The 25,532-nt window shown below is 48.0% G+C and overlaps 1 protein-coding gene across 1 annotated transcript; it reads right to left on the reverse strand.

The window, feature by feature from the left end:
- Positions 1–780: 780 nt before the first annotated feature.
- Positions 781–13,055, reverse strand: CKAP4 (cytoskeleton associated protein 4). The gene is made up of 2 exons (XM_075342207.1): positions 12,518–13,055; positions 781–2,162 (listed from the first exon to the last, which is right to left on the reverse strand). Exons 1-2 carry the CDS (start codon positions 12,887–12,889, stop codon positions 858–860), a joined length of 1,677 nt encoding a protein of 558 aa, XP_075198322.1. The 5' UTR covers positions 12,890–13,055; the 3' UTR covers positions 781–857.
- Positions 13,056–25,532: the final 12,477 nt, after the last annotated feature.

The following is a 25,532-nucleotide window of genomic DNA, read 5'->3' on the forward strand; positions in this document are numbered from 1 at the left end:
TCGCTCATCAGTAGTACCAGCTATTCGATCTATTATCCATAGCTCCCCCAGAGTACACATTTTATGGGTTCTTAAGGGTATATATCTCATGTGACTACATACTTTTACAGTGAGGACTCATTTAGATATCTGTCCACATCCGTCCGACCTCAAACCGTAATGTACAGACTGACCACGGATCTCCCAACCGGAGCATGACAGCTTCATATAGGTCTATGAGGCTGTGACACTTGAGTCAGGAGAGCCACGGCCAGTCCATGCATTGTGGTCCGAGATCGGATTGATACGGACAGACGTCTGACTGATCCATTAACATAAGACCTCTTCTACCCATGCATCATGTTCTCTCCGACACCACTAGAAAAGTCACTATTAGCCACTATTTTTAACCTTTTTTTTTTTTTACTCTTTACCTAAAATTGAGTGATGGATGACCACCACCACCTTTACGAAAAAATTGGTATAAAACATAGTCCAAATCTACACTAGTCCTTGGCTAAAGTAGATTTGACCTTTTTAGCACAGACACTGTATTGTGATGGCCCAATTAGTAAGAAGAATAGGTAGAAATTTTTTTTATCCATTTCCAAAAGGAATAAAACAGACAAATTGGTATAGCACAAAGCACCAAAATAAAGATTCTCCAAAATTGCTATTTCGTAGAGAATCAAGGAGGCATTTAGTAAAAAGTAAGTGTCAAGAGAGAGGATTCTCAAGAAACCAAAAAAAATAAGAAAACCACAATAATTGAGATTTTTCTCTTAAAATAAATAAAAAAGGTACCGAAAAAAAGACTTTAATGAGAACATATTTAGAACTACTTAGAAATCCCCACATTGGTCACAGCCGCGCCTCAGTTACACACGTTCTTGGATCTGTTCGATTTTCACTAATAGTTTATCGTTATTTTCTTTAAGGTCTTCGACAGATTCTTTGACTGATCTCAAGTCGTTCTCATTGGTTTCTATTTTTACAGAATAGGCTACCAAACTATCCACGGCCTCCCTCATCATCTTCAAGTCAGATTCCAGTTTTTTAACGGAAGAACCTAAATTATCAATACCGGGTGACGCCTCTGAAGACCCCAAATTACTCTTCTGTTGCTTGTATTCTTCTCTCAACGCATCAATCTGCTCTTTGTGTCCTTCTAAGGCGGTTTTCATATTCTCTTCTAATTTCTCAAAGTCAGAAGCCACATTCGGGAGGATTGCGATGGAGGATTTTAGCTTATCTACATCTTGGAATAATGCTTGTTGAGCTTGTTTCAGTGTCGATAAGGTCTCAGATCCTTCAGGGCTTTCTTCTCCGTGAGGGAAGCCTTCTTCTACAGCGTTCAATCTTCTGCTGAATTCCTCGAAAATGGGCTGCAACGATCCCAGAGAAGACGGTTCACGATTTATCTCCTTTACTGCACCCTCCAGAGGCTTTAATCTCTGCTCAATGCCATCTTTGTTCAGCTCAATTTCTTTAAGTAAGTCATTGTTAGCGGAGATGTAATTACCCTCCATCTCTTTGACAGAAGATGAAATTTGCTCAAATTCCTTGAGGACTTTGGCAAGTTCTTCTTTCATGCTTGACTCTTCTTTGCTCATAGTCTTCTCCACCATGTTATTTACCACCACCATTTGTTCCTCCAAATTTTTCTTTAAGTTCTCCTGTTCCTTCTTGAGAATCTCAATTTCATTACTGTTGGCGGTAACGGAGTCCACATTTAAGGCATTGTTCATTAACCAGTCAATCGACTCTTCTTTAGATTTAAATGAGGATTTTAATTGACCGGCTTGTTCCTTCAAAGCCTTCACATCTTCGCTGATTGCATTTAAGTCTCCTAAAGAAGCTATTTTGGCTTTCACATTGTTAATCTCCTCCTGGCTTGACTTCTGTACCTCGGTAAGATCAGATAGATCTTCGTTTATTGAATTATTTAATTCTGTAAATTTTTCCCGCATGGTTTTGTCGAAGAGGTCAAGATCCAGTTCTCCTTGGTCTTTGACATCTTGGATGACATTCGACAGATCTTTCTGCAGCTTCTTAAGGACGACGCCGACAACATCCAGTTCCTTTTCGCAGTTCTTGATAGAAGTGTCGTGTCTTTGCTGTTTTTCTTGAATATCATTTGAGATGAATTCAACTCTTCCAACAGTTTTTTCAAGTAAATCCACCTGAAATGAAAAATAAAAAAATAGAGACTGTAAATAACATCCATGTTATTCGCTATTCGGGTTCTGTCTAGGATTTCCTATGCTTGAGGCAAAGATTTAGTTTGTCCTAACCCTGTATATTAACACCTTGGTCCAGCTTCCCTCTGCTTACAGAACATTTAGTCTACTTGCCCCAGTTACCTGTTCCCTTGTTGCTTGATAATGATAAGTGATGAGCAGGCATTACCATGCTTGGGTGCTTGTTACTCGTAACTAGTGATGAGCGAGCACTACCATGCTCGGGTGCTCGGTATTCGTAACTAGTGATGAGCGGGCACTACCATGCTCGGGTGCTCGGTATTCGTAACTAGTGATGAGCGGGCACTACCATGCTCGGGTGCTCGGTATTCGTAACTAGTGATGAGCGAGCACTACCATGCTCAGGAGCTCGGTATTAGTGATGAGCGAGCACTACCATGCTCAGGAGCTCGGTATTAGTGATGAGCGAGCACGATCATGCTCAGGAGCTCAGTACTTGTAACTAGTGATGAGCGAATACTACCATGCTCGGGTGCTCGGTACTCGTAACTAGTGATGAGCGGGCACTACCATGCTTGGGTGCTCGGTACTCGTAACTAGTGATGAGCGGACACTACAATGCTTGGGAGCTCGGTACTCGTAATTAGTGATGAGTGGGCACTTCCATGCTCGGGTGCTCGGTATTCGTAACTAGTGATGAGTGGGCACTTCCATGCTCGGGTGCTCGGTATTCGTAACTAGTGATGAGCGGGCACTACCATACTCAGGTGCTCTGTACTCGTAACTAGTGATGAGCGGGCACTACCATACTCAGGTGCTCTGTACTCGTAACTAGTGATGAGCGAGCACTACCATGCTCAGGAGCTCGGTATTAGTGATGAGCGAGCACTACCATGCTCAGGAGCTCGGTATTAGTGATGAGCGAGCACGATCATGCTCAGGAGCTCAGTACTTGTAACTAGTGATGAGCGAATACTACCATGCTCGGGTGCTCGGTACTCGTAACTAGTGATGAGTGAGCACTACCATGCTCGGGTGCTCGGTACTCGTAACGAGCAGTCAGACACTTGGACGGGCTTGACTTGTGTACCAAGTATAATGGAAGTTAATGGGAAACTCAAGCATTTTTCCGGAAGATTATACTTTGTACATGAGTCGAGCCCGTCCAAGCGTTCAACTGCTCATTAGGAGTATCGAGCACTCGATCGCAGTAGTGCTCCCTCAACACTAATAATTAGTGATGGGTGAGCACTAAAATGCTGGCTACTCAATTCGACCTGGTCAGACGCCCGGACAAGCTTGACGCGAGTAACGAGCATTTATGGAAAGTCACTGATTAGCCTGTTTGGGTATCCGCTCACATTCAGCAAGCCATAGACAGGCCATTTACGGCTGGAAGGGGGTTTGGTCACACTACGTCCGAGAACATTGTTTTATCCCCCAGGAGAGCAAATCAGAGACTGCGAATGGCTCTCCCTGGGGTGCCTGCACTCATCATGCCAGCCTGTGCTCGGTGGTTGTTGATTCATGGACAAAATATCCGAGCACCAACGATAATCAGCCGAGGTCCGCGAGTACCCGAGTGCACTAATGCTCACTCTATTAACGAGCGGTGTCGAGCACATTCGCCCATCTCTACAAATAAGGAGCGCTTAGGGTGAATTGAAATATTAGATTAACAGCGCTCATGAAACATGTCCATCTTTTTCTTTTTTATTGCACAAGCAAAATACTTCGAGTACTTAGTACTTTTTTTTTTCTTTTAAAGCAACTCTCTAGGCTCTCCTTTACTGAGGCTAATTTACTAGTACATTGGTTACCTCTGGCAATGGTTAAAAGAATTAGAAAAATGGTTGCAGGGTTAGGATATGGCCAATAATGCAAATGCATCTAAATCTGTGTTAGTGATCACTTCTCCTGTGCCGAGACAATCCATCCACCTCACAGGTGTGGCGTATCAAGATGCTGATTCAACAACATGATTATTGCACAGGTGTGCCTTAGGCTGACCACAATGAAAGGCCACTATAAAATGTGCAGTTTTACACTGTTGTGGGTTCGGAGGAGGGAACAGAAAACCAGTATCTGTTGTGACCACCATTTGGTAGTCTGTCATCTGCCCTGTACAGTGAAAACCGGGATTCATCCTTGAAGAGAACACCTCTCCTACAAGCCAGATGCCATAGTGTTGCAGCTGCTGTCTGGGGGGGCCGATCTCAGACAGACAATCTTGGAGGTGAAGATGCTGGATGTGGAGGTCCTGGGCTGGTGTGGTCTGCAGTTGTGAGGCCGATTGGATGTTCTGCCAAATTCTCTGAAACACCATTGGCGATGGCGTAGCTAAAGAAAAGAACATTCAATTCACGGGCAACAAATCTGGTGGACATTCCTGCAGTCAGACACCTGCACGATCCCTCAAAACTTGCGACATCTATGGCATTGTGCTGTTTGATAAAACTGCACATTTTAGAGTGGCCTTTCATTGTGGCCAGCCTAAGGCGCACCTGTGCAATAATCATGCTGGCCAGCCTAAGGCTCACCTGTGAAATAATCATGCTGGCCAGCCTAAGGCGCACCTGTGCAATAATCATGCTGGCCAGCCTACGGCGCACCTGTGCAATAATCATGCTGGCCAGCCTAAGGCGCACCTGTGCAATAATCATGCTGGCCAGCCTAAGGCGCACCTGTGCAATAATCATGCTGGCCAGCCTAAGGCGCACCTGTGCAATAATCATGCTGGCCAGCCTAAGGCTCAACTGTGCAATAATCATGCTGGCCAGCCTAAGGCTCACCTGTGCAATAATCATGCTGGCCAGCCTAAGGCGCACCTGTGCAATAATCATGCTGGCCAGCCTAAGGCGCACCTGTGCAATAATCATGCTGGCCAGCCTAAGGCGCACCTGTGCAATAATCATGCTGTCTATTCAGCATCTTGCTATGCCACACCTGTGAGGTAGATGGATTCTCAGCAAGCAAAGAAGTGCTCAATAACACAGATTTAGAGACATTTGTTAATCAATATTTGAGAGAAAAGGGCCTTTTGTGACCATAGAAAAAGCCTTAGATCATTGAAGTCAGCTCATGAAAAATTGAAGCAAAAATAAAAAAAAAGTTGCTTATATATGTGTACGTACATACATATAAATATAAATATATATTAATTATATATATATATATATATATATATATATATATATATATATATATATATATATATATATATAATGTTTAGCAGACATTGGCCCCTACAGAAATATGAAGTAAAAGACTTTTTTCTATACAGTGGTATCATCATGTACCCACCAGTAAACACAAACACTAGGCTGAACCCAAGATTCTATTTTAACATTGATTCCAACCGTGAAAAGTCGTAAACAAGTCAAGAACATTTGAAAAAGACCTAGAAAATTAAGTTTTCCTTTCTGCTTAGACAGACTAATGAGAAGACGCTCCGATGCACTTTAGGGTTGCAAATGTGCTGTGCTTAGAAAACCAGTAGCCGATCTGAAGCGCCCGGAGCATTAGATGCTGGAAAAACAGCATTCTTCGTGTGTAATGACAAGCGGGCATTGCCATTGGCAGGACCCTGAACGGCGTCAGAGGTTTTATGATTTGCGGAACGCCAATTCGGATGCTCCCACGTTCAATGATAACATCCTGGGATTACGGTAGCAGCACGATCTGAACCTGTAATCATGTTATATACATGCATAAGCTGATCAGCAATAAGACTAAAGACCTCGATACAAACTATAGAAAAGTGAGAACGTGCCGATTTTGGCAAGATTTGGTAATCATGTGTATGGAGGTCTCCCGATGGATGATGTCTGGGGAGAAAAGAATCGGCATGTTGGGATTTCAATGGCTAATCCTTATGTTTGGCGAGGAGATGAGCTGCCGGGAGTCATACCGTTAGTGTTCCTTCCTGTGTATGGACAGCTAAATGACCATTTGACCGACAGCGAAAAAATGCATGTGGTCAACTCAAAACCACTGAAGAGAATAGTCCTGATGATCTCATGATGATGGGACTCATCAAGTGCAGAGGCAGTTGATGTGTTGTCAAAAGGAAAAACGAGAAAGCACAAGGATTGAAGCAATTTTGGCAAGGGGCAAATGATCAACCCATAAAACTGCATGAGAGCATGCCTAAAACCTCAGGTCTTATGGGGTGTTCCTTGTATTTAGTGATTAGAACCTACTGAAGATGGGCGAGCACTAAAATGCTCGGTGCTCGAATCGAGCGGGTTAGACGCTCTGAAAGTGCTCCACTCGAATTACAAGTCAATGATTGCGCAGTTTGACTTTCTGCCCACATACAGCCAGCCATAAAGAAGCCATTTCCAGGGGAGGGAGGGCAGTTCTGTGTTTTTGGTCAGGTCTCCATAAGGAGTATAGTCTTCCCCGTGGTCCCCACATAGCTTCTTGTAAGCCAGATCAAATACCCACACTTTGCACTGACGAGGGGCAATCACCCCGAAACACCGTGTCTGCAAAGTGGGATTCTGATCTGGCAATAAATCCTAAAGGCCCCATCACACGCTACGATATATCTAACGATATGTCGTCGGGGTCACGGAATTCGTGACACACATCCAGCATCGTTAGAGATGTCGTAGCTTGTGACACCTCCGAACGACTGAACGAGCAAAAATACTCACCTTATCGTTGCTCGTTGACACGTCGTTCATTTTCATAAAATCGTTCCTCCTTCTGCGCGCCGATGGTTCGTCGTTCCCGAGGCAGCACACATTGCTCCGTGTGACATCCCGGGAACAACGAACACAGCTTACCTGCGTCCCGCCGGCAATGCGGAAGGAAGGAGGTGGGTGGGATGTTTACGTCCCGCTCATCTCCGCCCCTCCGCTTTTATTGGGCGGCCGCTGTGTGACGCCGAACGTCCCTCCCCTTTAAGGAAGAGGATGTTTGCCGCCCACAGCGACGTCATGAGGGAGGTAAGTACATGTGACGGGGGTTAACGACTTTGTGCACCACGGGCAACCAATTGCCCGTGGAGCACAAACGACGGGGGCGGGTGCGATCGCTCGATAAATCGATACGTGTGACGGGGCCTTAAGTCTTATGAAAAGGCTTGTATAAAAAGCCCCTTTTGACTTTTAGGATTGCTACTTCCAATAGGTGGCGCTAGAGTTTGTCTCCTTCCTCACTGGAGGGACAATTTGTTTTTTTTCTTGACACTATATATGAAAATGTTGCTTTAATCCCAATGAGAGCCATTCAGAGACTGCAAATGGCTCTCCCTGGGGTGCTGGCTCCCACCATGCAATAAAGCAAGACTGTGGGTTGTGGTCGTTGTTTCGTGGATGACACATCCAAGCACCAGCAGTACTAGGCCGAACACTGCGAGTACCAAGCACCCCGATGGATGCTCGATTGAGTATCAAGCAGACTCTCTTAACATTAGTACCTACCAAATATACTCCAAGAAATAACGACCAAGTATTCTCCGGAAGGGCCATGAGTTGGACCATCTGGTTCAATCCCACAAAAGTACAAGACAAATTGTCTGCTTGCCAATAGAGTTGATGCAAATCAACTTGCAGGACTTGGTAAGTTGTAAGCTTCAGTAGCCTTTGACCTATGGACAGGACCTCTAAGAACTTTCTTTCACCTGACCGCATCACCGGCACTTTTAATTAGGTGATCTGGAGCAAGATCAGATCACAAAGATTACGACACACACAGGCCGGCTAAGTCAAAGTAGGAGTCACAGATGCCCTCAGGACTCCCATCCAGCGGCCGATGGGCTTGGTCCTGCAAGTTGAAGCCCACCATTTCTACTGGCCATAGTAGAAAGGTGCTAGAACATATGGAGCATCACAGCTGCATACCCACAGTCCGGTTAATGTCCATGCTGACCACTACCAATTGCCTACAAAAGGGGAAAAGAGTATCAAACCTGGATCAAGGAGAATTCTAAGAAGGTGGCCTGGTCGGAATAGTCACATTTTCTTTTACAACATGTGGAAGGCCAGGCAAGAAGACAAGACTGTGCAAGCATTGTGATGGTCTGGGCAATGTTCTGCTGCCTCAGGTCTTGGCATGTGGAAGTAAAATGTACCATCTAGCTTTATATTTGTACAGATCATGTACCCTCTACCAGGACAGCCGCATGTCCTAATGGTTGTGGCCTCTTTCAGCCACTGCTGTAGGACGTGGTCACACACCCCCTTTCCCCCTACTGTTTTTTGCTATTTGCCTGTGTTGGGCACATAATGTGTTTTTTGGCACCAGGTATGCGGTTATTGTATTTGATAAAGTCACTGCTGCTAATGAAGTACGAGTTCCCAATGTAGCAGAACCGGGACCGTATAGTGGCCGGCGTGATCTAGTGGTTGGGTGACAGCTGCGGTAGATTAAATGTTAGGTAAGATAAGGGAGGAGTGACATGGGTCTTATGAGGGGAGTTCTGCAAAAGAGTTCGAAGAATAAAGATATGACACGCTTGTCAGGAGCCAGTCAGAGAACCCTGAGGTAACCTCAAAAGGTTCAGAGCCTACGGCTCACCCCGGCGGGCTCAAGGAAATCGCGCGACTAGACAGCCGTCGGGGTGTAGAGACAGCAGTGAGAAGAAGTAGGGGGAAAGGAGACACAAGTGACCAGAAGCTTGTGAACGAGATCCAAGATAGCGGGGATGGGTCGAGTGAGAGTACCCCAAAATACATTAACCACAGAAGTGAGGCCATGTCTGTCATAGTGGTGGAAAGAATAAACTCTTCAAGTTTGGTTTGCCAAGAGAACTCTAGTGTCACGTGTTTGTCTACTGCATCTAAGACGGGGACCGACTGTGGGGTGGTGGACACGAACCTGAAGAAAACAGTAAGTGTTGCACACCCTGCCTGAAGTCAAACACACCGGCAAAGGAGTAAGGAGCCCCCACGGCCCGGCTTCTATACCATCCTTCAATGCCACGCTACAAAAACAGTTCAGGAATGGTGTGAAGAACATGTCAAGAGATGTATCTGTAGGATGTCCTGGAAAAAAAAAAAAAATATGATCTATGGAGGCTGCACCTTGTCACCTACTTAAATTAAAGGATCTACTGCCTATGTCTTGGTGCCAGATAACTAAGGACACCTCCATATCGCTTGAGAAGTCCATGACTTGACAGGTCAGACCTGTTTTGGCATTTCGAGGAGGACCTACACAATTTAAGACAAGTGACATTAATGTTATGGCTGATGGCTCTATAGCCATGTGCATTTTGCATCTCCATAGGTCTCCTCATATGCCACCATACAAAAAGTATCAGTGTGCATTAATGCTTAAACGAGGTAGTACAAGATTAGGAAAACATGGCCGCTTTCTTTCAGAAACAGCGTCATCCCCGTCCACAGCATCTAGCTCAGCTTGAGTTGAGGTGCAATACCAGATACAACCTATGGACGGTTGTGGCACTGTTTCTAAAAGAAAGTGACCATGTTGTACTAGATCCATAGAAACACAATGTAGAAAGCCAAATATTAACCCCGAATGCCACGTCCATAAACAGCGCAGATGGCCTACAGGTCTGAAGGCCAATGATGCAGGGTGTGATCTGGATTATAAAGCGTCTATTTGCATAAGCCAGGAGACAACACCCTAGCAAGTGAAGATCATATCAGTGTGGCGGCACATGACTATACCTACGAAGTAGTGCCGCGTCCTCTAGTAAAGGACAAGACCATCTGCTATAAACATCACTAAGGGGAGTTCAGTCATTCATTCATTCCAGGCATATGTGCATGTACAGAAATATGTACACATCCTACCGTCCACTCCACTTATTTACGTAGGAGCCAAAAATAAATCTGGAGAAAAAAAAAAAAATAAAAAGTCAAAGCTAAAAAGGTCATAAGCAAACACGGCAGTGGCAAATAAATAAAATACTAAAAGGGTACCGTAATTTGAATTTCTTTTCTACAGTCATGGTCTCCTTCACCAGACCCATTTCAACCATAGTGATCGGTGGAACAACACTCGGTCTGTTCTTTGTCACTGAAAACACCATTTGGCCATGTTGGCTTTCTTCGTTGGCTGGAGAATAAATAGCCCAAAAAAACCAAAATCCAGCACGGTCAATTCAGTCCAAGATTTCCACAGATAAGCAACCATTTTTCGGACCATTTATGGTCCAATGTGTATGAAGGCCATTAGAGTTTCATGGCTACTGGATATACTATTATATCTATTTTCTTATGTGTGAATATTTATGTGCAGACGTTATATGCTGGATTCCATTTTTCCAAACTTGAAAAGTTTAGAGATTGTGGACCAAAATGGGAATTGAGGCAGAGTAGTGATATCCACCCCTACTCTACTTCCTATACAGCCCAAGTTTTCTGGCCTACCAACCAAAAATGGTTGTCATTGTGGATCCCAAGCCCATAAGCTGGGATGTTATGATGTGGAGACCAATACAGTTTTCTGGCCTAAAACCAAAAATGGTTGTCATGGTGGATCCTAACCCACAATCTAATATGATAGAATATAATGACATGGAGCCTATACAGTTTCTGGCCTACCAACCAGAAATGGTTGTCATGGTGGATCCCAACCCCATAAGCTGGGATGTTATGATGTGGAGACCAATACAGTTTTCTGGCCTAAAACCAAAAATGGTTGTCATGGTGGATCCTAACACACAACCTAATAAGATGGAATATTAGGACATGGAGACCTATACCGTTTCTGGCCTACCAACCAGAAATGGTTGTCATGGTGGATACCAACCCCATAAGCTGGGATATTCATGACGTGGATGTCGAAGAAATTTTCTGGCCTAGCAACCAGAAATGGTTGTCATTGTGGATCTCAACCCTATAAGCTGGGATGTTATGAAATGGAGACCGATGCAGTTTTCTGGTCTACCAACCAGAAATGGCTGTCATTGACGTGGACCGAGAGAAAAGAAGTTAGCAAGTTGCCCATCAGCTGTAACACTTAGGGGTACTTTGCACGCTGCGACATCGCACCTGCGATATCACCGGGGTCAAATCGAAAGTGACGCACAACCGGCGCCGGTAACGACGTCGCAGTGTGTAAAGCCTAGATGTGCCGATAAACGATCGCAAAAGCGTCGTAAATCGATGATCTGTGTAGCGTTGGTCATTTCCATAATATCGCTACATCAGGAGATACGATGTTGTTCCTCGTTCCTGTGGCAGCATACATCGCTGTGTGAAGCCGCAGGAGCATCTCCTTACCTGCCTCCACCGGCTATGCGGAAGGAAGGAGGTGGGCGGGATGTTTACGTCCTGCTCATCTCCGCTCCTCTGCATCTATTGGCCGCCTGCCGTGTGACGTCGCTGTGACGCCGCACGACCCGCCCCCTTAGGAAGGAGGCGGGTCGCCGGCCAGAGCGACGTCGCAGGGCAGGTAAGTGCATGTGACGCTGCCGTAGCGATAATGTTCGCTACGGCAGCTATCACAAGATATCGCATGTGCGACGGGGGCGTGTATCATCGCGCTCGGCATCGCTAGCATCGGCTAGCGATGTCGCAGCATGCAAAGTACCCCTTAGTCATCAGTGATGATGGAATTTTAGGTACAGGAAACCCTACAGTAGTTGTGTTGGTAAGCCAGTGGTGTAGCCCTAGAGGCTTGTAGAAGCTGCAGTCGCATTTGTATTCTGGTACTATAAGTTTGCTGTATGACGAAGCTACATTACAACATAATGCAAGTAAAACGGGGTAAAATTATGACCTTCAAGTCTCAAAAGTCACCGCTTGTTTCTGAAAATCAGCTCTGGCCATAGCCATGGATGCACTGGCTTCTGAAAATTATATCTGGCCATAGCAACGTACCTGCTGGCTTCCGAAAATGAGCTTTGGCCACAGCAACGGGGCCTGCTGGCTTCTGTAAAGGAGATCTAACCATAGCAACGGGCCCTGTGGCTTCTGAATATGAGCTCTGACCATAGCAACGGGCCCTGTGGCTTCTGAAAATGAGATCTAACTATAGCAACGGGCCCCCTGGCTTCTGAATATCAGCTCTGACCATAGCAACGGGCCCTGTGGCTTCTGAAAATGAGCTCTGACCATAGCAAGGGGCCCTGTGGCTTCTGAAAATGAGCTCTGACCATAGCAACGGGCCTGTGGCTTCTGAAAATTAGCTTTGGCAGTAGCAACGGGCCCTGTGGCTTCTGAATGGCAAAGCTGCATATAGCAATAAAGCAGGCTGACCATTCAGGACCATGGGAAAGCTGTGTGACTATAGATATAATTTTACAAATACTATACAGCTAAAACCAAATAGACACAAAAACGTACCAGATGGACCAGAAATGAATGAAACTCTATAGTAATTTGGGTATAGGGTGACCCTACGCCATTTACCTGCTTCTGGAGGGTGTTCACAGTTTCTGCCAGTTCTCCCTTCTGGTGTGATAAGTGGCTAAGTTTGCTGCTTATCAATGCCATTTCTCCCAGGAGCTGATATACCAGCCAGCCAGAGCCAGCAGACATTGCCAGCACAACTACATAGAAGAAGACAGTCAATAACTTGCTGAAGACCCCAGGTTTCCTTGATGATGATGATGATGATGATGATGATGATGGCTGTGATGATGATGATGAGTTTGATGACCCTTTGTTGGCTTTAGGGGTCTGTTTCGGGGTCTTCTTTGCCACCTCATTGCCAGCTGCAGCCTGGGAGCTGGAGTTATTCTCCTGAGAGTTGCTTTTATTCCTATGCCTTGCACTAGCCATGGCTGTGAGTGTGCACTGGTGGCAACTGCAATCAGTTAGTAATGCAGCTTCTTCCTAGTGGGGCTCTAGACCAATGATCTGCAGCCAGGAATCAATGGGGCTGGACTCAAGTCCTAAAAAGAACTTTCTAACTTTAGGGGTAGTGCAAAAAAAAGTTTGCAGCCCCCTCCTTCTGCTCACACCCATCCTAGCCCCTCCTGCAGGAGGCTGGGGAGACTGCCACGCACACAGCTCACCCTGCCTGGCTGCACTGAAACTGGAGGCTTCCGGAGACACTGGAGGTGTGGACTGATGAGGTGTCATCCACTGGAGCTCCTGCCCTCACAGTGTGGAAGAGATTGCAGCACCAGCTACTGCTTCTAAACTGGAAAGTTTGCATTAAGTTTCCAGGCTGTGTGTGGAACTACAAGTTCCAGAATGTCTTCATGTTTATAAATGCTTCAATGTGCATTTGAATGGGAATTCTGCCAGGATTGGTAATACCGGTTATTAGACCTCTCACCTGTATTGTATAGACTGTGGAACTACAAGTCCCAGAATGTTCCAACTGCGCTAGACTGAGGCTGGGATCGCAGCCAGGCAAAAAAAAAACCGCATGCGTTTTAATTCAAAATCTACACATTTTTTTGCTGCTTTTTTTGCATTGCGCTGCTTTTTGCATTTTAAGGCTACATGCGCACGCTGCATCTTTTTGTGTTCACAAACTGCAACCAAAACTGCACCTTGTCAGAGAGAGCCTGGAAATGTCACAAAAAACGCATGTAATTTTAGGTGCGTTTTTGGTGCGTTTTTCAAACCATGCATTTTTGTGACAAATGTTGACAAAAACGCAGGAAGAATGAACATACTACATTTTTTTTTTGTCAGAAACCTTTGACAAGTAAAACACTGACAAACTGCAATGTGCGCATAGAAAATCTGACTTCTCGTAGATTTTGCTGGGAAGTCAAATGTCAGAAAGTTCTGACAACAAAACTGCAGCCAAAAAAGCAGCAAAAAAGCAGCAAAAAAAGCAGCGTGCGCATGTAGCCTAAGGCTATGTGCCCACGGGACTCTGTAACCGCGGAATTTGCCACGGAAAACCTGCGGATTTGCTGCAGAAAATGTGTTGCTGCAGTCATTCCCCAGCAAATCCTATGGGTTTTAAAAAATGCTGTGCGCACACTGCGTTTTTTTTATACGCGCGGATTTTCCGCTGCGGAATTAATGAGCATGTCACTTATTTTCCGCAGGTACCTGTGGTTTTTGCCATAGATAATGGTAAAAATCGTCGGGGACCAACTTGCAGAAAATCCACGGTATATCCGCGGCAAAACGCGCGTGCGGGATTCTTTCAGAGGGTCCGACTTTTTCTTAAGAAAAAGTCACTTTCTAGTGCGCACAAAGCCTTATCTGGATTTTCTAGATAAATCCGCGGGTTTTAGCAAGCACAGACACTCCCCATGTTATTCTATGGTACATGAGGAGTGTCTGTGTCCATGCTGCAGTATGTGCGGCTGCGGAATATGCTGCAGATGTCCCGCAGCCGCACATAACTGCATGTCAATTATTCCTGCGGAAATCCCGGCCCTCCACTATGGAGCTATGGCCGGGAATTCCGCAGGTAAGCCGCATGAATGTCCGCAGGTTTACCGCAGATATTTCGCTGTACTATCGCAGCTATAAATAGCTGCAGTTTTCGGGGAGCAGCTGCGGGAAACCTGCGGACGTACCTGTGGATATATTCACAGGTACAAAGTCCCGTGGGCACATAGACTTACAGGTTTCTCTGCAGATTTTCTGCATCAAAAAGAAGCAGCATGTGACTTCTTTTCTGCAGGTCCCTGGGTTTTTCACTGTGTTTTTCCATTGATAATGTTAAAAAAACGCAGGCAAAATCGCACCAAAATGCATTCAATTTTTGGGTGCGTTTTTCTGCCAGAGGGTGCGTTTTTCGCTGGAGAAACAAATTTGCAGTGTGCGCGTATAGCTTAAAAAAGCTGCTTCCAAAAAGCATATTTTGCTGCTTTTTTGCTTTATTTAGTTGCGTTTTTAATGTGTCATTTATAGTACATATTTTGCACTCTCATTGTTTTCAATGGTGAAAAAAGTTTTAAAAAAAATACAATGGAAGAATTGACATGCTGCTTCTTTCAAAATCGCATTAATTTATTATTTTTGGGTATGTGCACACGCTGCAGATTTGGTGCAGAAATTTTCTGCATGAAATCTGCACCTTCTGGCAGTAAAACGCACCTAAGGTATGTGCACACACTGCAGTTTTTTGTTTCTGCAGCAAAAAATGCACCCACTAGCAGAAAAACGCACGTCTGGATAATAAAAAATGCAAAAAAAACCATGCATTTTTGCCCATGCATGTTTTTTTTTAATATTGTCAATGATAAAACGCAGCGAAAAACGCAGAAAAAAAGTGACATGCTTTTTTTTTCTGCAATCAAAACTGCAGGCAAAAAAGAATCAACGTGCGCACAGTCTTTCGGATTTCTCATAGACTTTGCTGGGGAAGGTTAGACATGCACTTTAGGACCACAAACTGCACCCAAAACTGCACTAAAAAGGCAGCAAAAATGCAGCAAAAAGAGCAGCATGCACACAAGGCCTAAAAACGCATACGTTTTGGAGCGTTTTTTGTGCCATGTGTTTTTTTTCATGAAGTCAATGGGTGGACGGCCTTCAAAACGCAGGTAAGAAAGCACCACCAATTGACATGTTGCAGTTTATTTTCTGCACCAAATTTGCAAGTAAAAAATAAGCAGCGTGTGCACAGCACTTCAGGATTCTCATTGACTTTGTTGCCATTAAGATAGACTGCAGATTTGGGCTACAAACTGCTCCAAAACTGCACAAAAAACACATCAAAACTGCGCTGTGTGCACATGTCGCGGGCGGGGAGGAGGGTGTCAGCACACCGCGCTCACCCCCTCTGCTCGGGTCCGGCTGCTCAGTGGTGGCTCGAGCCGTAGGCCGGATCCCGGGGGTTTTCCTCGAGCGGCACTCCTCGCCCGTGAGTGAAAGGGGGGTTGTTTGGGATGTTGGGATAATGTCCGTGACGCCACCCACGGTTGTGGTGATGTGTAGCACCACCGCTGCTCAATGCGGGGATCCCAGGGATGGTGATGGGGAGCAGCCAGGTGTTGTGTTGCCCCTCCGTGGGTAGGGGTTGGTGATCCCGGGGCCCAGTGATGGCTTGGGAGGTGCAGGGCTTGGTGGGCGCAGGGACGCGGGGTCAGCGCTGTGCCTTGCGGCACTGTGGTACTCACTCAGCCTGAGACGTGACACAGTTTGTACGGTAAACCAAACGGCTGGTAGGACGGTCCCACAGACGGCTGCTTTGCTTCCCCGGCAGGTGACGGTGATGTCTCTCTTCCCTGCACCTGTATGTACGGATGGTTGCGATGGGTCCCCACCGGTAACCCGCTCCCCGGCTTCAAGCTGGGCCGGAGGAGCACTACACTTTGCCCGCAGGCGCTGGCCCTCAGAGACTGGTGCCCTGGCGGTGGCGGTGCCTCTGTTGTACAGGTTGGACTGTTGCCTTCAATCGGGACTTGGTTGTTGGGGGAATCTACGTCCCCTTCACTGACGGATTCGGCAAATTTTGCGACTCCTAGCCTTGCCGGGGTCCGAGAGGCCCCTGCCCTGGTGCTGACTGTCCTTTGGAACACTGCTCCAGACCACCGGGCACACAGCCAACGGGGTCCTTCCAGGAACTTCCAAACGGTCCCCCTCCGGACAGTCACCGCCGTCGCTGACCTTGCTGTTCTGGCCCTCACAAAGCTGGACCTTCAGGCTTTCCTTCCTTCTTGTCACCTCACTTGCTTTCCTCCTTTGCCACTTCTCTCTCTTTACTTTCACTTAGGTGTTTACACTTGCCCTCCCTGGGCTCTAACTCCTCACTCCTTCCACTTCCTCCTCCCTGAGCTTTCTGCCTGACACCCCCTGCCTCCAGAGCTGTGAGCTCCTTGGTGGGCGGAGCCAACCGCCTGGCCCACCCCCTGGTGTGCATCATCAGACTCCTGGAGGAAGGCAACAAGGATTTTTGGTTCAGCTTAGGTGTGCCTACCTGGGATGTGGGGTGTGGTGGTGTGTGACCTGTGACCCCTGGCTTGCCCAGGGCGACACATTCCCCCTTAGCAAAATGCAGACCGTCCGCGGGCTGCCGTCCTACACCGGTTTTATTTTTCTGTAAAAAGGGGATAACAGGGTTAAACAACATGCATAACATTTTTAAATAACTTCTTCCCAAGACGGGAGGCACATTATACTTTTAACGTTTCAACGGTATACGGTCACGGTTTCCGCTCTCTCCCACCCAAGTAACCTGGCCCTGATGCTGCCCCTAAAGCCCAGGCAGCACCCCTTGACCCACAGTCCAGCACACGGTACCCGAGCGGGATCTGTCCTTCCCTCCAGAGGGTAGCCACCGGTTCCTTTGGTGGCTGGGCCCCAGCCTGCTCTGCTGAGGGCCCTCCCTCCAACCTGCCTCTCCGGAGGCGGCATGCGGAAACGGTAACGGTACCCAACATATTTACAAGCCACTAACGTTTGTGGTTGCCCTGCAGAGTTCACGGGCTTGTCCATGGATAGTTCCCATGCATTTTTAAACTTTAAACGGTCCCCACGGGGACAACGGTGCCGGCTCCAGCCGGTTGCAAATCACACGGTGAATCAGGTGAAAACTCGGATAATCATTTTTTCATTTTTCAAAACTCTCAAACTTTTCAAACAAGCAGGTGGTCCCAACGGGGACGGTGCTGCGGGCCTTTATTGCCCTACTCCAGTTCCTCTACTAAGGCGGACCCATCCTCTGCCACCAGCACATCAAACATGCACTGACATGCCTGCTGTGACAGGGGTACCCGGTACCCATTTCCACCGGTACGCGGAGTATGATAAACCACAGGGTCCCCCACATAGCGGGAACGCTCAATTGCTCCTTCAGCCGCAACAGCGGGCCCGGAGCTGGGGCAGGAGTCGTCATTTCTTGTTTCTGCGTCAGGCGGGTTGCCGCCAGCTGCCGCAGCCTCCTGGCCTCCAGCATCCACCACTTCATCCCCATCTGCAGTAACATGGAGCAGCAGAGTAGGCGAGCTTATGTTGAGGCGCCCCATCAGTGACGGCAAGGGCGATGCATAGGCCGAGACTAGGCCGGGCCCCTCAGCCGCAGCGGCCGGTCCTGGGAGGACATAGGGACGTGGGTCACCAGTCGGTTCTGCTACATCTATTCCCCTTTCGCCCATCGGGACAGTTGTAATCAGCTCCTCCACCACGTTGGTCCACTGCTCCAGCATCCGAAAGATCTGATCCTGCTGTCGTTGGTGGAATTGTATCACCCGGGCCTTCATCCAAGCCACGGTCCCGGGCTCAGGGTCTGGCACAGTCTCTACTGGGACTTCAGGCACCACGCTGTTAAGGGGCCGTGGTTCTAGCGGTTCCCCTTGGTTCATTTCAGGGCCGTCCTGGACGTCTGCAGCCGGCTGGTCCGCCGGAGCGGCCGGGCAGGGTATCGCTACCGGTTGGGCAGGTAGCGGGCCTAATGGCGGGGCGGCAGCCGCTATTACGGATAGCGGGGAGAGAGGCAGGGTGAGCGGAAGCCGGCCGGGCCCCTCAGCCGCAGCGGCCGATCCTTCAGGAATACAGGGGCGTGGGTCGCTTACCCGCTCCTCCAAATCCTCTTCTGCCTCGCGTCTCCACATAGCAGCCACTACGTCCGCCATGTCGGTCTCCCACTCCTCCAGGAGGAGTTGCATCTGGGCCTGCAGACGGTTACTCAGCGGGACGGTCCGGTCCCTCAACCACGTCGCCGTGCCGGGCGCGGGGGCTTCCTCGTTGCGGGTAGGATCTTGCATCTTGGTAACGAGGTTTTTCCAGGAACCCAATATCGCTGCAGAGTCCTGGCGTCCCTGCTTTTATAGCGGCGACTACATGCCGCCAGCCGCCATCGCGTCCCCCTTAGCTCTTTCCGGCCCCTCCTCTCTCGGGGCGGGGTTTTGGCCTTCGCGCCTCTACTGCTCGAGAAGACGCTCGAGCGGGAACTTTTCGCGCCAAAGATGGCGGCTTCTGAAATTTTTCTGCCGGATACCTCCGGCGGTAACAAGGCGCACCTCTACCAGACGGCAGAGCGGTAAGATCCTGTTCGTGACGCCAAGTTGTCGCGGGCGGGGAGGAGGGTGTCAGCACACCGCGCTCACCCCCTCTGCTCGGGTCCGGCTGCTCAGTGGTGGCTCGAGCCGTAGGCCGGATCCCGGGGGTTTTCCTCGAGCGGCACTCCTCGCCCGTGAGTGAAAGGGGGGTTGTTTGGGATGTTGGGATAATGTCCGTGACGCCACCCACGGTTGTGGTGATGTGTAGCACCACCGCTGCTCAATGCGGGGATCCCGGGGATGGTGATGGGGAGCAGCCAGGTGTTGTGTTGCCCCTCCGTGGGTAGGGGTTGGTGATCCCGGGGCCCAGTGATGGCTTGGGAGGTGCAGGGCTTGGTGGGCGCAGGGACGCGGGGTCAGCGCTGTGCCTTGCGGCACTGTGGTACTCACTCAGCCTGAGACGTGACACAGTTTGTACGGTAAACCAAACGGCTGGTAGGACGGTCCCACAGACGGCTGCTTTGCTTCCCCGGCAGGTGACGGTGATGTCTCTCTTCCCTGCACCTGTATGTACGGATGGTTGCGATGGGTCCCCACCGGTAACCCGCTCCCCGGCTTCAAGCTGGGCCGGAGGAGCACTACACTTTGCCCGCAGGCGCTGGCCCTCAGAGACTGGTGCCCTGGCGGTGGCGGTGCCTCTGTTGTACAGGTTGGACTGTTGCCTTCAATCGGGACTTGGTTGTTGGGGGAATCTACGTCCCCTTCACTGACGGATTCGGCAAATTTGGCGACTCCTAGCCTTGCCGGGGTCCGAGAGGCCCCTGCCCTGGTGCTGACTGTCCTTCGGAACACTGCTCCAGACCACTGGACACACAGCCAACGGGGTCCTTCCAGGAACTTCCAAACGGTCCCCCTCCGGACAGTCACCGCCGTCGCTGACCTTGCTGTTCTGGCCCTCACAAAGCTGGACCTTCAGGCTTTCCTTCCTTCTTGTCACCTCACTTGCTTTCCTCCTTTGCCACTTCTCTCTCTTTACTTTCACTTAGGTGTTTACACTTGCCCTCCCTGGGCTCTAACTCCTCACTCCTTCCACTTCCTCCTCCCTGAGCTTTCTGCCTGACACCCCCTGCCTCCAGAGCTGTGAGCTCCTTGGTGGGCGGAGCCAACCGCCTGGCCCACCCCCTGGTGTGCATCATCAGACTCCTGGAGGAAGGCAACAAGGATTTTTGGTTCAGCTTAGGTGTGCCTACCTGGGATGTGGGGTGTGGTGGTGTGTGACCTGTGACCCCTGGCTTGCCCAGGGCGACACACACACAGCCTTAGTTCTTCACTGACGTGGAAAACACGCACATGTCCCTCCGAGTGCCGTGATTCACGGCACACGTGGGTTGTCTATGTACAATCCGGGCTCCGTTCTCCGTGGTCCGTGATTGCACTTAGAGATTAACTCACCTGTGCCCGCTCCCGCTCTCCATGGTGCTGAACACTCCCACGGTGCAGCATCCGGCCGGCGGTGACCCCCGCAGCAGCTGCTTCCGGGTCGGCTGTGTCGTGCATCATGAATATGCACGATAGTAATGAGCCGGCTCAGAAGCAGCAAGGAGAAAGGGCTGCAGAGGACATCGCTGGAGCCGGGTGAGTAAAAATGATTTTTATTTTATATGCACGTTTTTTTCTGGCACGTGTTTCACGGATCACACCACTGCGTGTCCAGAAAAATATGGACATGTCTCCGTGCGGCAATCACGGACACGCGGGTACACCGCACGGAGACAAGGTTAGTGAAAAATCACTGACGTGTGAGCAGACCCATTGATTATAATGGGTCTGCGTATGTCAGTGATTCTGGTACGTAGAAAAAAAAGCACAAACGTCCCAGAATCACTGACGTGTGAAAGAGGCCTTAGGTCCCTTTCACACATCCGTGTTCCTGGCAGGGCCGGCGTCAGCACCCGGCAAACCTGGGCAAATGCCGGGGCCCTGGAGAGCCGGGGGGGCCCACTCGGCCTCGTCAGTCCTGCTGTCCCTTGGCCGGGGCCCACTCGCCTTTACAGTTCTGCTGCCCCGGGCCGAGTTCCGGGGACCGCAGCAATCTGCAGCGCCGTCCCTTTAAGGCGCGCAGACATCCTGGTTTGAACTTCATCTGTGGGCGGAGCTACCGCCTGCTCAGTCCCACAGATGAAGGAGGCAAGCTTCTGTCCGGCGCTGTGTGGGCCCCCTCTCCACCGTGACCTAAGCGGGTAAGTGCCCTCCCCGCCTCCCGATTATGGGCCCCGGTGAGCTGCTTCTACCCCCTGGATGTATGCCCTGCCAATCCCCTCCACCCCTCCCCGGTGCCGCGTGAGCTGGCCCCGCAGGGCCGCGTGTGCGGGCCCCGCAGGCTGCGTGTGCTGGCTCCGCAGGGACGAGAGTGCAGGCCCCGCAGAGCCGCGAGTGTAGGCCCCGCAGAGCCACGGGTATATGGGTGCGGGCCCCGCAGAGCAGCAGAGTTGTGTGTGTTTGTTTGTCTGTATGTAGCACAGTTGTGTGTGTTTGGCTGTCTGTATGCAGCAGAGTTGTGTGTATTTGTCTGTATGTAGCAGAGTTGTGTGTATTTGTCTGTATGTAGCAGAGTTGTGTGTGTTTGTATGCAGCAGAGTTGTGTTTGTTTGTCTGTATGTAGCAGAGTTGTGTGTGTTTGGCTGTCTGTATATAGCAGAGTTGTGTGTTTGTCTGTATGCAGCAGAGTTGTGTGTGTTTGTCTGTATGCAGCAGAGTTGTGTGTGTTTGTCTGTATGCAGCAGAGTTGTGTGTGTCTGTCTGTAAGTGTATATGACTGTATAGATTTGTCTGTTTATATGTATTTTTGTGAGTTTGTCTTTTAAATATGTATATGTACGTGTTCGTATCGGTGTCTGTGTGTGGATGGGGCCCACTGGGACTCTTCCGCCCGGGGCCCACAAAAACCTGGAGCCGGCCCTGGTTCCTGGCACGTGTGACGTACATTTTCACACGTACCGGAGACACAGGCACACGTAGACCCATTAAAATCAATGGGTTTGTGTACACTTGCGTGTTTTCCCATGAACCGTGTGTTCATGTGCTCCACACGTAGACAAGTCAGTTTTTCTCCGGCAGCACTGATGTCCCACGGACTACACACTGATGTTCTCTATGTGACACATGTCTGTGAAATAAAATGATTTTCTATACTCGCCTGTCTCCACTGCTGATGTCTCCACCAGCACTGCTGTCTTTGGCACTGCTGTCACTTGCTTCCAGGCCCGCTCATTATGCTCATGAATATTTACTGCACTACAGACCCGGAAGCAGCAGCAGCACCATGGACAGGTAAATATAGAAGCTCATACTGTCAGTGTGCTACGCTATGGACACACGCACACACATACGGACCGTGCAAAAAGTGTGTGTTTTGTACAGATGTGTGAAAGAGGCCTTATGTTATGTGCCCACATAGCAGATTTGTGTGCAGATTTTCTGCACACAAAACTGCATGTTTTGGCACGAAAAATGCATCAGAAAAAACTTGTTTTTCTAAGCGTTTTTTCATGAATTTTTACTTCGGTTTTATTAGTTTTGGTGATCATGGGAGCTGTACCCCCGCGATCACCACCAGGTCTTCCGCTGATGTTACAGCCGGGACCCAGCTCTCACTGCCAGGAACGGTGCACGCCCAATTCCTGGTAGCTTAACCCCCCAGAATGCTGTGATCCATGAAATCGCAGATTTCAGGAGGCAGGGAGAATACAGAGAAAGTCCGAAGGTACGAACAGCTGCGGTCTCCTGTGGTGCCCCATAAGAGACGACACTGCGTCCAGGACGCAGCGTGTCATGATCGTGTGCACATACCCCAAGCAGCTTTTTATTGACATAAAACGCATTAAAAATTAATGCCCAAAAACACAACATGTGAACATGAGTTTTTGGTGGGTTTTTGCTGCTTCAGAATTTCTGCACCGATTGTGTAAATTACGTTACTTGTGAATTTTCATTGAGGTTTTTGTTTGCTTTTTTTAACTTGGGCTTTTGACGCTGCAGGCATTTGTCTCTTTTTGGTGTATCATGCTCTAAATAAAGCTGCTTTGTTTTTGAAACTTCCTGGTATTTGGCTTTGACAAAACTTTATTGACATCTTAGGTGTGGTTTACATGGTTTTTTATGCGTTTTTGCCGCCACAAAAACACATGTATCATAGAATCAACTGGTAGAGTTGGAAGGGACCTCAAGGGCCATCGAGTCCAACCCCCTGCGAATGCAGGCTTTCCTAAATCATCCCAGCTATATGTTTATCCAGTTACTGCTTGAACATTTCCATTGATGGAGAGCACTCCACCTCCCGTGGTCGCCTGTTCCACTCCCTGACAGCCCTCACCACCTCTCGTGGTCGTCTGTTCCACTCCCTGACTGCCCTCACCACCTCTCGTGGTCGTCTGTTCCACTCCCTGACTGCCCTCACCACCTCCCGTGGTCGTCTGTTCCACTCCCTGACTGCCCTCACCACCTCTCGTGGTCGTCTGTTCCACTCCCTGACTGCCCTCACCACCTCTCGTGGTCGTCTGTTCCACTCCCTGACTGCCCTCACCACCTCTCGTGGTCGCTTGTTCCACTCCCTGACTGCCCTCACTAATAGAAAGTTTTTCCTAATGTCTAATCTGAATCTCCTTCCTTTAAGTTTCATCCCATTGCTTCTTGTACTTCCTTGTGCTAATGAGAATAGGGTAGTTCCTTCTGCTGCACTGTGACTACCTTTCAGATATTTGTAGACCGCTATTAAGTCTCCTCTCAGCCTTCTCTTTTTCAAACTAAACATCCCTAGTTCTTTTAGCCGTTCTTCATATGACATGGTTTGCAGACCTTCTGCCATGTTGGTTGCTCTTCTCTGGACTTGCTCCAATAGATCGATGTCTTTCTTGAATTGTGTAGAAACATGTGTAGAAAGCGTTTTTCAAATCCATAACAGCATGTCAATCTCTCTCACTGGTACACTGAGTTTTCTGTGCAGATTTTCCCCATACACTTGCCTTAGATGCGGAAAATCTGCAGGTTAAAAATATACCTGCATTTTTAGTCCTCTTTCGAGGCAGAAACGCATCAAAGACGCACATAATCTGCACCTAAGTATATAAAGTTTTGTTAAAGCAAAGTTACAAGAAGTATAAGGCCCTGTGCGCACGCTGCGGATTTACCGCGGATTTTGCCACGGAATTGCTGCAGAAAATATGTCTAACATTGCTGCAGTCATTCCCCAGCAAATCCTATGGGTTTTAAAAAATTCTGTGCGCACACTGCGATTTACCCGCGGATTTTCCGCTGCGGAATTAATGAGCATGTCACTTCTTTTCCGCAGGTACCTGCGGTTTTTGCCATAGATAATGGTAAAAATCCGCAGGGACCAACTTGCGGTAAATCCACGGCGAATCCGCAAAAAAACGCACCAAAACACAACAAATAGCGGCAAAACCGCATGCGGATTTCATTGCGGTTTTGGTGCGTTTTTTTTCTGCCGGTGCGGGATTCTTTAAGAGGGTTTGGATTTTTCTTACGAAAAAGCCACTTTCTAGTTTCACACATGGCCTTAGAAATAAAGCAGCTTTATTTCAAGCATAACATATCAGAGACAACCCCCCCCCCCCGTAAAAACGTTAAAAAAGCAATAAAAAAACTCAAGTAACTTAATTTAAATAAAATCTGCAAAAATTTTGAACATCAAAAGCTCACTGTGGGAAAATAGCCTAAAAATATCTCTGAATAATCTTTAATTTAGAGTTTGAAGCCTTAAAAATCCTCAAGAAAAAAAAACTGCATGACCAAACATAAACATTTTAAAAAATATAGGGTAAGGACATCTTCACACTAAGGTTTTTTTCTTTTCATCGATGTTGAATCTAATCCACATCAAAGAGGTTTTTAATGTGGATTTTGAAGAGGATCCTTGGGATAAGTCAACATTAGGTTGTTTCATGAGAATTTTTCAGGCTGAAAAATCCACATTAAAAAAACCTTCCAAAAAAAAAAATACCCAAAACACGTGGTTCTTGGTAAGGTTTTGAAAGACCAGAATTTTTTTCTGCCTTTTTTTCTCAGTGTGCTTTTTTACTGTTTTTCAGTGTAGTTTTTTTATGTGTTTTTAAACAAATGTATGTTCTTGCTGCATTTTTAAAGTTAAAAAATGTATTAAAAAACACAAAAACAAAAAATCACTTTTGGCTGAATTTTACATTCAGAAAGTGTTCCAGGAACTGATGTGAAACTTTAAAAATATGGAAAAAAGATGTGCATTACAGGTGGGTTTTCCTATTCAAATTAACAGGAAATTTGCTGCAAGCGGTTTTTTTTTTTTTTTAAATGTGTATTTTGGTGCACAATTTTTGCCAAATATGTTGAAATGGGAAAAGTAGTTGCCATGTGAAAAACCCCACAACAATTGGCAATAAATACTTGTGGTTTTGCCATTCAGCACGCTACCACGACATGTGAATTCAGTCTGAAAGGCGGGGGCGGACACATTGGTGCCGCACCAGTGATAGCACACGGATGGCGCTGTTTGATATTTTCATAGATCC

This window comes from Anomaloglossus baeobatrachus, chromosome 4, assembly GCF_048569485.1.
Source record: "Anomaloglossus baeobatrachus isolate aAnoBae1 chromosome 4, aAnoBae1.hap1, whole genome shotgun sequence".
NCBI lineage: Eukaryota > Metazoa > Chordata > Amphibia > Anura > Aromobatidae > Anomaloglossus > Anomaloglossus baeobatrachus.